This window comes from Anthonomus grandis, chromosome 13 (genome assembly GCF_022605725.1).
Source record: "Anthonomus grandis grandis chromosome 13, icAntGran1.3, whole genome shotgun sequence".
NCBI lineage: Eukaryota > Metazoa > Arthropoda > Insecta > Coleoptera > Curculionidae > Anthonomus > Anthonomus grandis.
Window position 1 is genome coordinate 20922399 of NC_065558.1, and position 12910 is coordinate 20935308.

The window sequence follows — 12910 nt, forward strand, 5'->3', positions numbered from 1 at the left end:
TTTTAATTTTTAAATGTACCTGTTAATCACGTCAATTTTTAATTGAATGAATATCCATCTCTGAGTTAATGCGGTGCACTGTACCATTTTCCGCTCTAACATACACATTACCATTCAAAATCCATGTATTTTTATGTGAAAATGAACTAGAAGCACTTTTGAATAGCACTAACCGAGATTTAGTTAGGTCCTCCCTAATTTGCACACCCGTATTTTTTAGATATTTTCGATTTTTAAGCACGGCTATACGAGCGGCCTCCGACGAGAATCGCACCATAACTGCCGGCGGTGAGTATTTGTTGTCGAAGAGTGGCATTTTCATTTTGTAACTTTCTCAGACCACCTCTAATTTTCTCAATTTCGGCCTTTTGAGTTTTCAATCTATCATCAAAACGTTGTTCAACCATTGTGAGAACTTACTACTGTTTTACTCGTACGCTATCCCGCGCCGAATGTCCCACATTATAAGTGGGTTACTTTGCAGTTAACTTATTGCACTGACTCTTTTGGTTTCAAGATATTATTAACTGATACATATGTTATGAATTTATTAGAAGAAGGTCAAAGGCAAATCAGGCTGGAGGAATAAGATAAAAGCAAGTTTGAACAAAAAAAGTTTTTGGAGCTTATCATCATTATTGATGAAAACCTGTGTCTATCAATCCAAGTCAAAAATAGGAACAAGTTTGAATAAAGGAATCATAAGGACTGCTCAGTAAAGCCTGGCAATCTTATCAGTATCGGTAGGTTTCGGATGCTCAGCACCGATAGTTGTAAATAAAGCATGATATTTCATTTATAAAGCGCATATGCGAAAAAAAATATTGCGTTTTTATATATTTAAGATTATATAGCACTAAACATACCAACTTGATATACCGGGTGTTTCAGAACTATGGGATCAAACTTCTAGGGGTTGTACAGTGCAACAGTAGAATCCATTTGAGTATAGGAATCCATGTCCGGAAATGTGACACTATACGCCACTACGGTCCTAAGACGCGTTTAAATTTAGAAAAAATATTAATTACCTAAATAGGATCTGATGCGTTTATTTTTACCTTTTGTATATGATACCATCACAACAATTGTTCAAAATGTCTTTCTCCAACCTCAATACATCGATTTAAACGCCGCACATAATTTCGGCGGACTAAAAATTTGATCCTCGTTTTGAATGATTTCAAATGCTGCTGTTATTCGTCCAATTAAGTCGTTCAATTAAGTCTAGCTCTGATTCTACTGGAGTTTCGTAGAATAAAGACTTTAGATGTTCCCACAAAATAAAATCGAGCGACGTTAAATCGGGTGACCTAGGACGCCAAGAAACTGCTCCACCTCTGGCAATCCAACGGTGCCCAAACCGCCGAGCTAAAAACTCGCGTACTTGTACAGCAAAGTGAGCCGGCGCTCCATCATGCTGAAACCACATTTACTGTCTAACGTTTAGTGGAACATTTTCAAGGAGTTCTGAGAAACCTTCCTCCAAGAAACGCAGATAAATAGGTCCTATTAACCGTTCCGGTAGAAGGTATGACCCAATTAAATAATTATCAACAATGCCTGCCCATACGTTGACAGACCAACGATTCTGATGTTTTCTTGGAAAAATTGCATAAGGATTTTCTTCGTCTCAACCATGGCTATTCCTACTATTAAAAATACCGTCTGTTGTGAAAGAGGCTTCATCGGTCCACAAAACATATCGTAAAAAATTTGGTTGTGCAATGATGTGATTCAGAAGCCATTGACAAAATTGAACTCTAAGATGATAATCGGCTGCAGTCATACCTTCAACTTTCTGGAAGTGGTAAGGATGAAGTTGTTGCTCGTGTAGTACCCGCCAGACACAAGCGTTACTCGTATTCATATTCTTAGCGACGTCACGTGTGGTATTTGATGGTTCATCGGCAACTCGCTGAAGCACCTCTTCTTCAAATTCGACCGTTCTTACGGTTCGAGCAACACCAGAATCATGCATCTTGGTCTTAAACATGCCTGTCTCAGCGAGCCGCCGATGAACCGCAATAAACTTTTTGTATCCAGGATGCTATCGTGCGGGATAACGTTCATGATACAACCGCGATGCTGCTCGTGCATTGAAGTTTATTGCTCCGTATGCCAAATGCATATCCGCCAATTCTTGATTGGTAAAGTTTTCCATTAGCAATAAATGTTAAAAAATTGTAAGCTATAAAATTTTTAAACATGACATTGAGAATTGACATTGATAAGCGTTGATTTTAAACAATTGTTGTTATGGTATCATATACAAAAGGTAAAAATAAATGCAGCAGATCCTATTTAGGTAATTAACGTTTTTTATAAATTTTAACGCGTCTTAGGGCCGTAGTGGCGTAGTGACGCATTTCCGGACATGGGTTCCTATACTAAAATGGATTCTTCTGTTGCACTGAACAACCCCCAAGAGTTTGATCCTATAGTTCTGAAATACACTGTATACAAAACTTACAAAACCTAAAATTCTACCAAGGAATTGCCAACCTCGAGAATGTTCTTCTAAATTTTGTAGCTGCAAATAGTGCCTGACAATAAAGTCTACATCATATCCTTTTTAATGTAAAATTCATATAGTCAAAAGCAGATTCATTCACTAAATTTCTTCATGATCAACCGATGGTGTACACGATTTCTTTAAAAAAGGACCAAAACAAACGATAAGATGTATTCATATCTCCTAAAAATAGGCTCACCCCAAAATTGCACAAATTTTAATAGAGCAATTTTGACATGTTAATTGATTATAGTAATAATAATAAGAAGAATAATAAAACTTAATAACTTTTTAAAACAAATCAGTAAAAATAATAGAAAAAATTAATAGAGGATAAACAACTTTACAAAAAAATATAATTTATAACACTTTCTCTACTAAGTAGGATTTTAAAGCAAAATGAAAGAAAGGATGTTAAGGACGTGATTTCAAATGATATATGATTGTGCATTTTTATTGCGTTGTAAAGAATAGAGCGTTTAATTAATTCTGAGCGTGGTTTTAGCAGATAAAGCTCATACTGCGCATTCCTAAGAGGATAATTAATAATGCAGTGGCCCTTTTGAAAAAGCTGAGAGGTGCTTGCGGATTAAAGAAATTGAACCAAATATAAACAAGAAAGAAAGAGTTACTTATTTTATTGGGTATTACGTCACTTTAGCAAAAATCAATTTAGAAATTTTAATCTCACACGCTCAAAAATTGAAAACAAGATGAAAATAGAATTATTCATGTATTTAAAAGAAATGTGAACTCAAATCTGTAATGATACCTTTTGATATACTTAATTTAATTTAAGTTCAATAAGTCAAACAGTCAAATTAATTTAATTTAAATACAATAATTTACTTGAGGTATAATAAATTTTATATTATTGCTAGTAACTATAGGTCTTAAAGGAACATTTATTTTATGTATTTTTGGTAAACCATAAAAATGTGGTGATTTACTATTATGTGGAGTAAATTTAAATCTATCAATATCAAAAAATTGGTTTTTGTGCTTTTTAAGTAAATTATAAATTTGTCATTCAATTTTTTCTGTAGGATCTTTAGATAATTCAGAATAATAACCATCATTAATTATTAAATTTAATTTATTTTCATAAGTTAGGTTCGATATTATACAGGGTGTCCGGAAAAAGGAGGCAAATCCGGCCTCTTTTAGTAGTACATACTGTATTATTAATAAATAAAAATAATAAATATTTATTAATAATACAGTATGTACTACCAAAACGTAGGTTATAGACTTGGAAATCAGATACAGACGACAATATAGTTCGAAATCAAATTGTGTATATTTGAATAAATGAACGATGTCAAATCTGTGAAAACCTATCCAGATGCTGACAATAATTCTGACCATAACCCTGTAGTATCTAATATAAAGGTAACACAAAAGAAACTCAGACGACCATCTAATTTATTAGAAACCTAAGGCTGGATATACAAAAACTAGAAGTGAAGCTAGCTTACAAAAGGGTTCATATATTACGTCATAGGCACAATATAAACCTTAAAAGTCTCTCAAGTTCGCTTCTCAAATATACAAAACATAGAATAAAATTAAACAGAATATCGTTACGGTGAGTCAGGACAATTTAAAGGTTGAACACAAATCAAAACAAACTTGGATGATAGACGAAATATTAAATCTCAAGGATAAGGGGTGTGAAAACAAAAATAATGCTGTTAAGTATAAAGAAGTTAATCAAGAAAAAGATCAAAGATGCAAAAGAAGATTAGCTACACAGCGAATGTAAGGAAATTAAAGAGTATAAGAGAAAATTTGATAGTTTCAGTCTACATAAAAAGATCAAGGACATGACTAGTATTATAACACATCGTATAAATCCTACAGTAATAAAAGATTGAGATGGTAATCTGATTTTAGACTTAGAACAACAGCTGGTTTATTGGTCAAAATACGTAAAAAAACTTTTCCATGATAATCGTCCAAGAAGTATGCCAAATTATTCTGAAGACATAGGTCCACTAATTTTACGCGAGCAGATTTTACATGTTATGGTCGTGATGGACTGGCAGTTGGACTTTTTAAACTTATAGACAATGACGCCATTGAGGTTTTGGTTAACTCTATGAATGTCATATATTCAATAGGAACTACACCAGAAGATTGATTGTTGTCGATATTTGCAACGATTTCTAAAAAACCCAACGCAAGAGAGTGCTCTGACCATTGAGCGATTGCACTTATGAGCCTCACTCTTAAAGTTCTTTTAAGAGTAATAAATAATAGAAAACTAAAATGGACTTCGAAATAAATGACAATAAGGTTGGTTTTAGAAAAGGTATGGGCACCAGAGAGGCTCTATTTGGTATAAATGTTCTGGCACAGAGATGTTTAGACGTGAATCAAGATCTGTGTGCTTTATTGATTTTAAAAAAGCTTTCGATAAGGTTCAACATCATAAATTTATCAAAATACTTACAGATCTCAACATTGATAGCGGGGACATCAAAATTATTACCAACCTCTACTGGAAAGAAACCGCAAAAATTAAAGTAGATGACAGACTCTCGGACAAAATAGACATTTTGCGAGGAGTTCGTCAGGGATGTATGCTTTCTCCATTAATGTTTAATTTGTACGGCGAGGTTATTTTTTCGTGAGGTTTTAAATATCAGGCAAGAAGACGTTACCATTAACGGTCAAATTTGACCGTTCAACTAATAATATTCGCTAATGATATTATTGTAAAGGCAGATAATTTCAAAGATTTCTAACCACCTTTAAAAAGATTAAATGATGCATATAGTTTACGGTTTAAATATGAATCTTAAAAAAATTAAGTTTATGGTCCATAACCAAACGAGAAAATATCCAAGGTAACCTTATTATAGACAATATACCTATAGAGAGTAAGAAAATATAAATATTTGGATAATTGGAGAACGGAAACGTTGGATCAGATAATTGAAATGAGATCCCTAATAGAAATAGCAAGAGTAGAATTTGTCAAATTACAAGAATGTCTGTGTTGCAAGAATACGAATGTAAAACTAAGGATACGAATGTCAAGGTGCTACGTATTTTCGACTATACTTTATAAAGCTGAGGCTTGGACTCTTAAAAAGGCCGAACTGGATAAATTTGATGTCTGTAAATTTGAAAGGTGATGCTATCGTTGCATATTAAACATATCCTGGAAAGATAAAGTCACGAACATGGAACTGCGTCTAAGAAGTCAAAAGGAGGAGAAAGTAGTTAACACGCTACAAAGAAGAAAACTTGAATACTTCGGGCATGTTATCAGGGGACCTAAATCTGCATTACTACAAAACATAATGCAGGGGAAAATAAAGGAAAAAGAACCAGGGAATGAGAAGAACATCTTGGCTCAGAAACTTAAGAGATTGGTTTGGACTAAAACATCAAACGAACTACTTAGAGCAATTTCAGTAAAATAAGAATTGCCCTGATGATATCCAACCTCTGACGAGTAGACGGAACTTGAAAAAAAATAATAAAGTATGCTTTTAAAATAAGTAATATTACCGTTTATGAACTATTTATGTGTTTTTTAACGCACTATATTAAAGTAAAGGTACCTATCTAATAAAAATCATTTTAATTCTTAATAATTCATCTTTTGAGATACAAATTACACAAACATTTTGAATAATTTTATTGTAATAAACAAATATAAGTTTTACATTGCTTATTTCATATCACATTAGATAATATATACAGGATGCTGACCTCTTCAAAGGGACAATAATCAGGAAATAATATATCTTATGTTTTTATTGAAATTACATTATAGCTATAAATAGATATATGTATATTGGTATTACGTCATTTTTCAGCCAAGACAACAGCAAAATATGAAATAAGTTCTGTTAGTAAAACCATAAACTCCATTTTTAATTATTTTTATAGTCTATTGATAATTTAGTATTTTCAAAAAAATATTTTTGTTTAAAATATTTATTCTTATTTCACTTATACTCGTATTTCACACACCCATTTACATTCAAGTTTTTATTTAGGCAAATTTAAAAATTTTAAAATTAAAATATTTGTTGCAAAAATTAAAACAGCAAGTTTCTTTTTAAATTCAATTTATTTATTATACATTATTTTAATCTGTTTTACAAAATTTAAATCTATTATTTAATTAAATGCTGAAATTCAGCTTCATCAGCTTTCACGCAAACTTTTTTATTTATTTATTAATTTATGCATGCCAAAAAGTACAACCTATTACAAAAGTCAAAAAACAGAAATAAAAATATTACATCAATAAAATAAAACCCATCATCTACCCATTTTGCAGGTAAGGGAAAAGAATCAAGAGGTGTCAGGTCTGGACTGTTCACTGGACAACTAATTGACCCATATGCGTCCGGCCCAGTCCGTCTAATCTAAAGATTATATTTCTCATTTAAAAATTGCAAAACAGGTAACACATGCGATTTGACGATATTCCGCTTTAGCGGCATTTGCGTTTTTTTTTGTAAAATATATGCACGATGTCGCATTTTTCTTCCTTACTGTACGGCATTTTTTGACATTTATATATACATATTATGTACATATGACGTACACTAGCGCTCAAAAGTATTTGCCCACATATGACTGTTTTAAAGTTATAACTAAAAATAATCAACCCATCAGTTATTCTTATAAAACAGATTCTTATATAACAAAATGAATATAAACAATACATTTTTCAATTAATTAAATTTAAGAAAATCAAATTTTGGATTCATCTACATGTCCGCCTCGATTTTTAACAACAGCTTCACAGAGTTTCGGTAGTCTTCTAATTAATTTGTCTAAAGTTTCCTGAGGTATCTTGTGCCACTCTTGTTGGATAATCCTCCACAAGTCTTTTTTTGATGTGGGGCATGATTTTCGCACTTGTCTATTCAGTTTATCCCACAGTAATTCGATAGGATTAAGGTCCGGTGATCGTGGGGGCCATACCATAACTTTCAGAAGATGTTGCCTTTGTAATTGACCTAAATATTGCTTGCACAATTTCGACGTGTGCTTGGGGTCATTGTCATGTTAAAAGATGAAGTTTTCCCCAATTATTCGAGTACCGGAAGGAAGTACATTATTACTTAAGATTGTTTTGTAACCCTCTTTTCGAAGAATTCCATCTATTCTAATTAGATCGCCCATTGCAAATCCTCCGAAACAACCCCACACGAAAAAAAAACTCGCCTCTTCGTTCCAAAAACCTTGAATTTCGACTCGTCATTTCAGAGAACTTTCTTCCAGTTGTCAATGGTCCATTCTTTGTGTGATTGGGCCCACTCAAGTCTTTTCTTCTGATTAACATCCTTCAGTAGCGGTTTTGATACAGCTAAACGTCCTTTAAGACCAGCATTTTAAAGTCGCCGTTTTACTGTCGAAACACTGACGGCTTTTTTACGTTCCTTGTTGATTTTTGCTATGATTTCAGGGGCGGTAAGGCGTCTATTGCGATTGCTTGTAATTATAATATTTAAATCCTTCTTTGAACTTGTTGCCTTTGGCCTTTTCGATCGAGGTTTGTTGCTAATAGTCCTGGTGAATTTCCTAACATTATAATCGACAGTCCACCTTGGAATTCCCAAATCTATCGAAATTTGACGGTTAGTCTTTCCAGCCTTATGAAGTCCAATGATAATACCTTTTGTTTCTACCGATAACTCTTTTGTTTAAGCAATTTTAAAGAATGTTGAAAAACCAGCCAAGAAACGGTGACAATCGTTAATTAGCAAGCGAAATTATTTACCAATGTTACACAAAATCAATTCTTGAAGACTAAACACCTTAAAATGTTTCAAATTTCATTGGAACCGAGCTGTAAATAGATTAGTTTTTTAGAAGAAGTGCATATTTTCACTACATTGTTTGTTATTTGCAAGACTATTTTTAAACACTCAGTGTTTTTCAGCGTATCGTATTTAATAGGTATGCTGTTTAAGCACATACGAAAAAATTACAATTTACAAAAGAGATACAATCTAAATATAGGTATAAAGATAAGATTTCAAGAAGAAGATAAAAATTTATTTAAGGTTTTTTCTTAGTTGTTAAATAATAAACATGCTGGTAATTTGTCAGTTAATTTTAAAGCATTTTATTTTTTTATGGAGGCCCGAGACGTGCTGAGATATGATTTTTAATTATTTATTTCTAAACGAAACTAAAAATTCCATGTTATACACAAAAAATTTAAGAGACAAAAAAGTTTAATTTTTAGATGCTTTATTTTAAAAAAATATCATACTTACAAAAAATGTACCGGGCGATATTTTTTTTACAAAAAAATCATCCGACTTAGCCCGTGGGCACGTCCCTGAAAATCTAGGCCAGATGTGAGAATTCCAAAAGTGCCTTATAAAGTGACTAACAAAATGTAAAGATTTCAACAAATTCGGTAAATGCGTTTATGAGGTATTAATAAAAACTGGATTTAAAAAAAAGTTTAACACCCTGTATCTCGAAAACGAAGCATTTCCGGACATATGTTTATATGAACTTTTTTACTTAAAAAATGACAAGGAATCACCTCCTAAAATGAAAGTCCACTTATATTACACCCTGTATACGTCCATAGTCAGTACGTAATACGTCTTTTGGTGTACGTACTGTGTACGTACATTATGTCATGGAATACGTACAAAATACGTCTTTATTACGTACCTGTGCTGTTTGGGAACAGGGTAGTTAAATCATGAATTCTAAATTCAAGTTATTAAGTCTACTATAATATTTTGGGATTTATAGAGAGGAAACTCTAGGCTGGCATTAACAAAAGCTCGTGTTCCTATAATAGGTTTATAAGAGAGGCCGTATCAATGCGCCAAACTAGAGATTCATCTAAGACTTCTGGTTTCTACTGTTCTGTGAGTTTGGATTATTCATGACAATTTAAATAAAGAGGTAGAGGAAGAGTTTTTTTTTTGGTAGTACACAGCTTATTTATATTTACAAGTTTTCTTATCATAAAGCATTAAGCCTTTAAAATAAATAATATCTTAAATTAAGCTTAGATCTTTACTATTATTGTATAGATTGCTAAATTTCCTTTTGAATAATTGAGCCTACAATCCAAACAGTAATTGTACCAAGACATTTAATTAACCAAAATTAATTCCACCAAATGTAAATAGATTTTAACTGACAAGTACATTTGCAATATACAAGGGAAATTGCTACGGAGAAATTGCTAAGCTAGAACACACACAACTAGCAACTGCAGACATAACACGTAATGGTTTGCTGTGTCACGCAAATTTGTGCAAATAATTCTAAACTATAATGCTCTCGATTCCTGGTTAATCCTCTGTTGTTGATATTTGTCTTCGTAAATTATCGACTTTTCGTAAATTTCAAGATCTGAGTATGAGCCAAGTTTATGTGAAATAAATATAATATTTATTGTATTTTAATTAAAAATAAATCGAGTTAATGCGAATTACAAAATTCTTTATAGAAATATGTAATTTACTTTAAAATCTTATCTTTGCACAAAGCTGTAAAAATTTTGAATCAATTTGATAATATGCATATTTTCACTGCGCCATTTCAAATGTATAAAAAATTTTTGCATGAAGTATTTTTTATTTCAAAGTATACACTAAATTTTGTTGATTTCCAAACAATACTTCTCACATTTAACTTCAGTTTTTCAAACGTCAATTGCCAGCCCCACAGTACATAAGACATACCGGGTGGCGCATCGAAAACGAAACAGAGCCAATTACGGGCAGTCCATTAACTTTTTAAAAAAACGCTCGTACCCGTCGATTTTATTTTTGAGGGGGACACTTAATAATCGCAAAATCACTTTCCCACCTACAACCTCTAAGCGGGGGTGGCACTACCCCTAAAATCTTAAATGGGATGGGGGGTCGAGTGATACCTCATTGGAAAGGTCTTTTAATTCTCTTTACAAGGGTACTTGGTTTGACGCAAGTTAAGTAAGTACTTATTAAATTTTCGCATTTAAACCTTAAACGGTAATTTTTAATATTTTTACTTTATCATAGACTACTAAAGGTACTTTTAGGCCAGGCAGTAGAACAAAACCATCAAGTATTATGAAATTATGAGACAAAAAATTAAATAGCTCTATCATATTACAGAATATTTTGACCTTAAGTAAAGACATTTTAAAAATTATCGCAAAAATACATTTAAAAAGAATTTCCTTTAGTTCACTATCTCAATCACAGACCACGTTGGTATTAATATTAATTTATTTACAACAGGTAATAAATATCATTAGAATAATACGGATGAACCAGAGAACGGGTAGCCAAAAAATTTTACAAATATTTGTAAAATTTTCTTGTTGACCAAAACTAAAAATTGAATTACTCTCAATTCATTCTAAATGTAGTATGCTCTTAAAAAGGTGATGTATAGTGCGGGACTTTGTTTGTTTTTTTAGGTAATACCTATTTTTAAAAATAAAAATGGTGCATACAACGGCAGCAAGAGTTGAAATAATTGAATTATTTTTTGGAAATAATCAATATGCTAATAGAACGGCGGAATTATTTAATGAGCGACATGAAAACAGCAAGGTGCAGCGAAAGTATGTATTGGAGCTTGTTTCCAAATTTCGAGAAACTGGATCAGTGGCGAATCGCAATCGCAATATTGAAAATCCCGTAAGGAATTAAGGTATGGAAGTGGCTGTATTAGGGCATATTAATCTAGATCCTACATTAAGTACCCGTCAATTGGAAACTGTCACAGGTATTAGTCGACGTAGTATCCAAAGAACTCTAAAAGCTCATAAGTTTCATCCGTACAAAATACATCTTGTGCAAGAGCTGAATGAAGATGATTTCGATCGGCGATCACAATTTGGTGAAATTATGAGTGAACGAATTATTAATGACCCAAATTTTTTGTTTAATTCGTGTTTCTCTGATGAAAGCTCTTTTTTCCTGAATGGCTTGGTCAATCGTCATAACTGCCGATATTGGTCCGACAATAATCCTAGAGTGTATCGTGAGGTACACACCCAATACCCACAAAAGTTAAATGTCTGGGCTGGTATCTTTGGTGATAATTTAGTTGGTCCATTTTTTTTACCCGGAAATCTGACAGGTGAAATGTACTTAGAGCTATTACAACAGGCCGTTGATCCAGCATTGACAGCTATAATTGAAACTCAAAATGACAGATGCGATGAGGATAGATTGATGTTTCAGCAGGATGGTGCCCCACCACATTATACGTTATTCGTAGAAGAAGAGGTGCTATTGAATGGCCTCCACGATCGCCGGATTTATCACCTCTAGACTTTTTTCTTTGGGGTCACTTAAAAAGCAAAGTTTATGAGACTGAACCCACTTCGTTAGAAGATTTACAAGGCAGAATTGTAAATCAGTGTCTTCAAATCACGCCTGAAGTATTGCAGAACGTGCGACAACGCTTTGAGCAAAATCTTTTTTATTGTATGGAGGATAGAGGTGGCCATTTTGAACATTTATTATAAGCTAACACTTAAGAAAATTCTTTTAAAATCTATTTTTGCGATAATTTTTTGAATGACTAGACTTAAAGTCAAAATATTCTATAATATGCTGGAGCTATCTCATTTTTTGTCTCATAATTTAATAATACTTGATGGTTTTGTCCTACTGCCTGGCATTGTTTTTCTTAAAAGTACCTTTTGTTGTCTATGATAAAGTAGAAATATTGAAAATTACCTTTTAAGGTTTAAATGCGAAAATTTTAAAAAGTACTTACTTAAATTGTATTAAACCAAGTACCCTTGTAAAGAGAATTAAAAGACCTTTCCAATGAGGTATCACTCGACCCCCCTTCCCATTTAAGATTTTAGGGGTAGTGCCACCCCCGCCTAGGCGGTTGTAGGTGGGAAAGTGATTTTGTGATTATTAAGTGTTCCCCTCTAAAATAAAATCGACGGGTACAAGCGTTTTTTTTTTTAAATTAATGGACTGCCCGTAATTGGTTCTGTTTCGTTTTCGATGCGCCACCCGGTATAATTTGATCCAACCGTACTATCTGCTAAGAAACGTTAAATCGGGGGACATTTGTAAGAAAAACAATATATATTTATATATATACCCCTAAAATTACTTGGTAATTTACTTTAATAACAAAAAAAGTTTGCTTTCAATTTGTTAAAATGTCAAAGCATTTGTATTTTTCCTAGTTAGCAATGATATTATTGGAATTAAAGGTCCAAATATAAGTTAAAAGTCACTGAATTATTATTCAAGATGACTAATAATATCAAGGGCTGAAAGAATACAAATAGATAATAAAAAGTACTGTTATTCTAGGTGGTATAAAAAGTACCTAATATAATAGACTAGAAATTACCTGATTATTGATTTTCTTTCTGATATCCTAATTCATTGTATATTTTCTCTATTTTAATTA

At 32.4% G+C, this 12910-nt stretch overlaps 1 protein-coding gene across 3 annotated transcripts in view; it reads right to left on the bottom strand.

Annotated features, from left to right (window-relative positions):
- Positions 1-12910, bottom strand: part of LOC126743632 (adhesion G protein-coupled receptor E4-like) — a 747227-nt gene that overhangs the window by 573251 nt on the left and 161066 nt on the right. The window contains exon 1 of one of the 3 annotated variants that reach the window (XM_050450820.1): positions 20-260. The exons of the other annotated variants lie outside the window; for them this stretch is intronic. Within the exon in view, the coding sequence (XP_050306777.1) occupies positions 20-114 (95 nt within the window). The 5' untranslated portion in view covers positions 115-260. Of the gene's footprint in view, positions 1-19; positions 261-12910 lie in introns of those variants that run through there. 3 annotated transcript variants of the gene reach the window in all.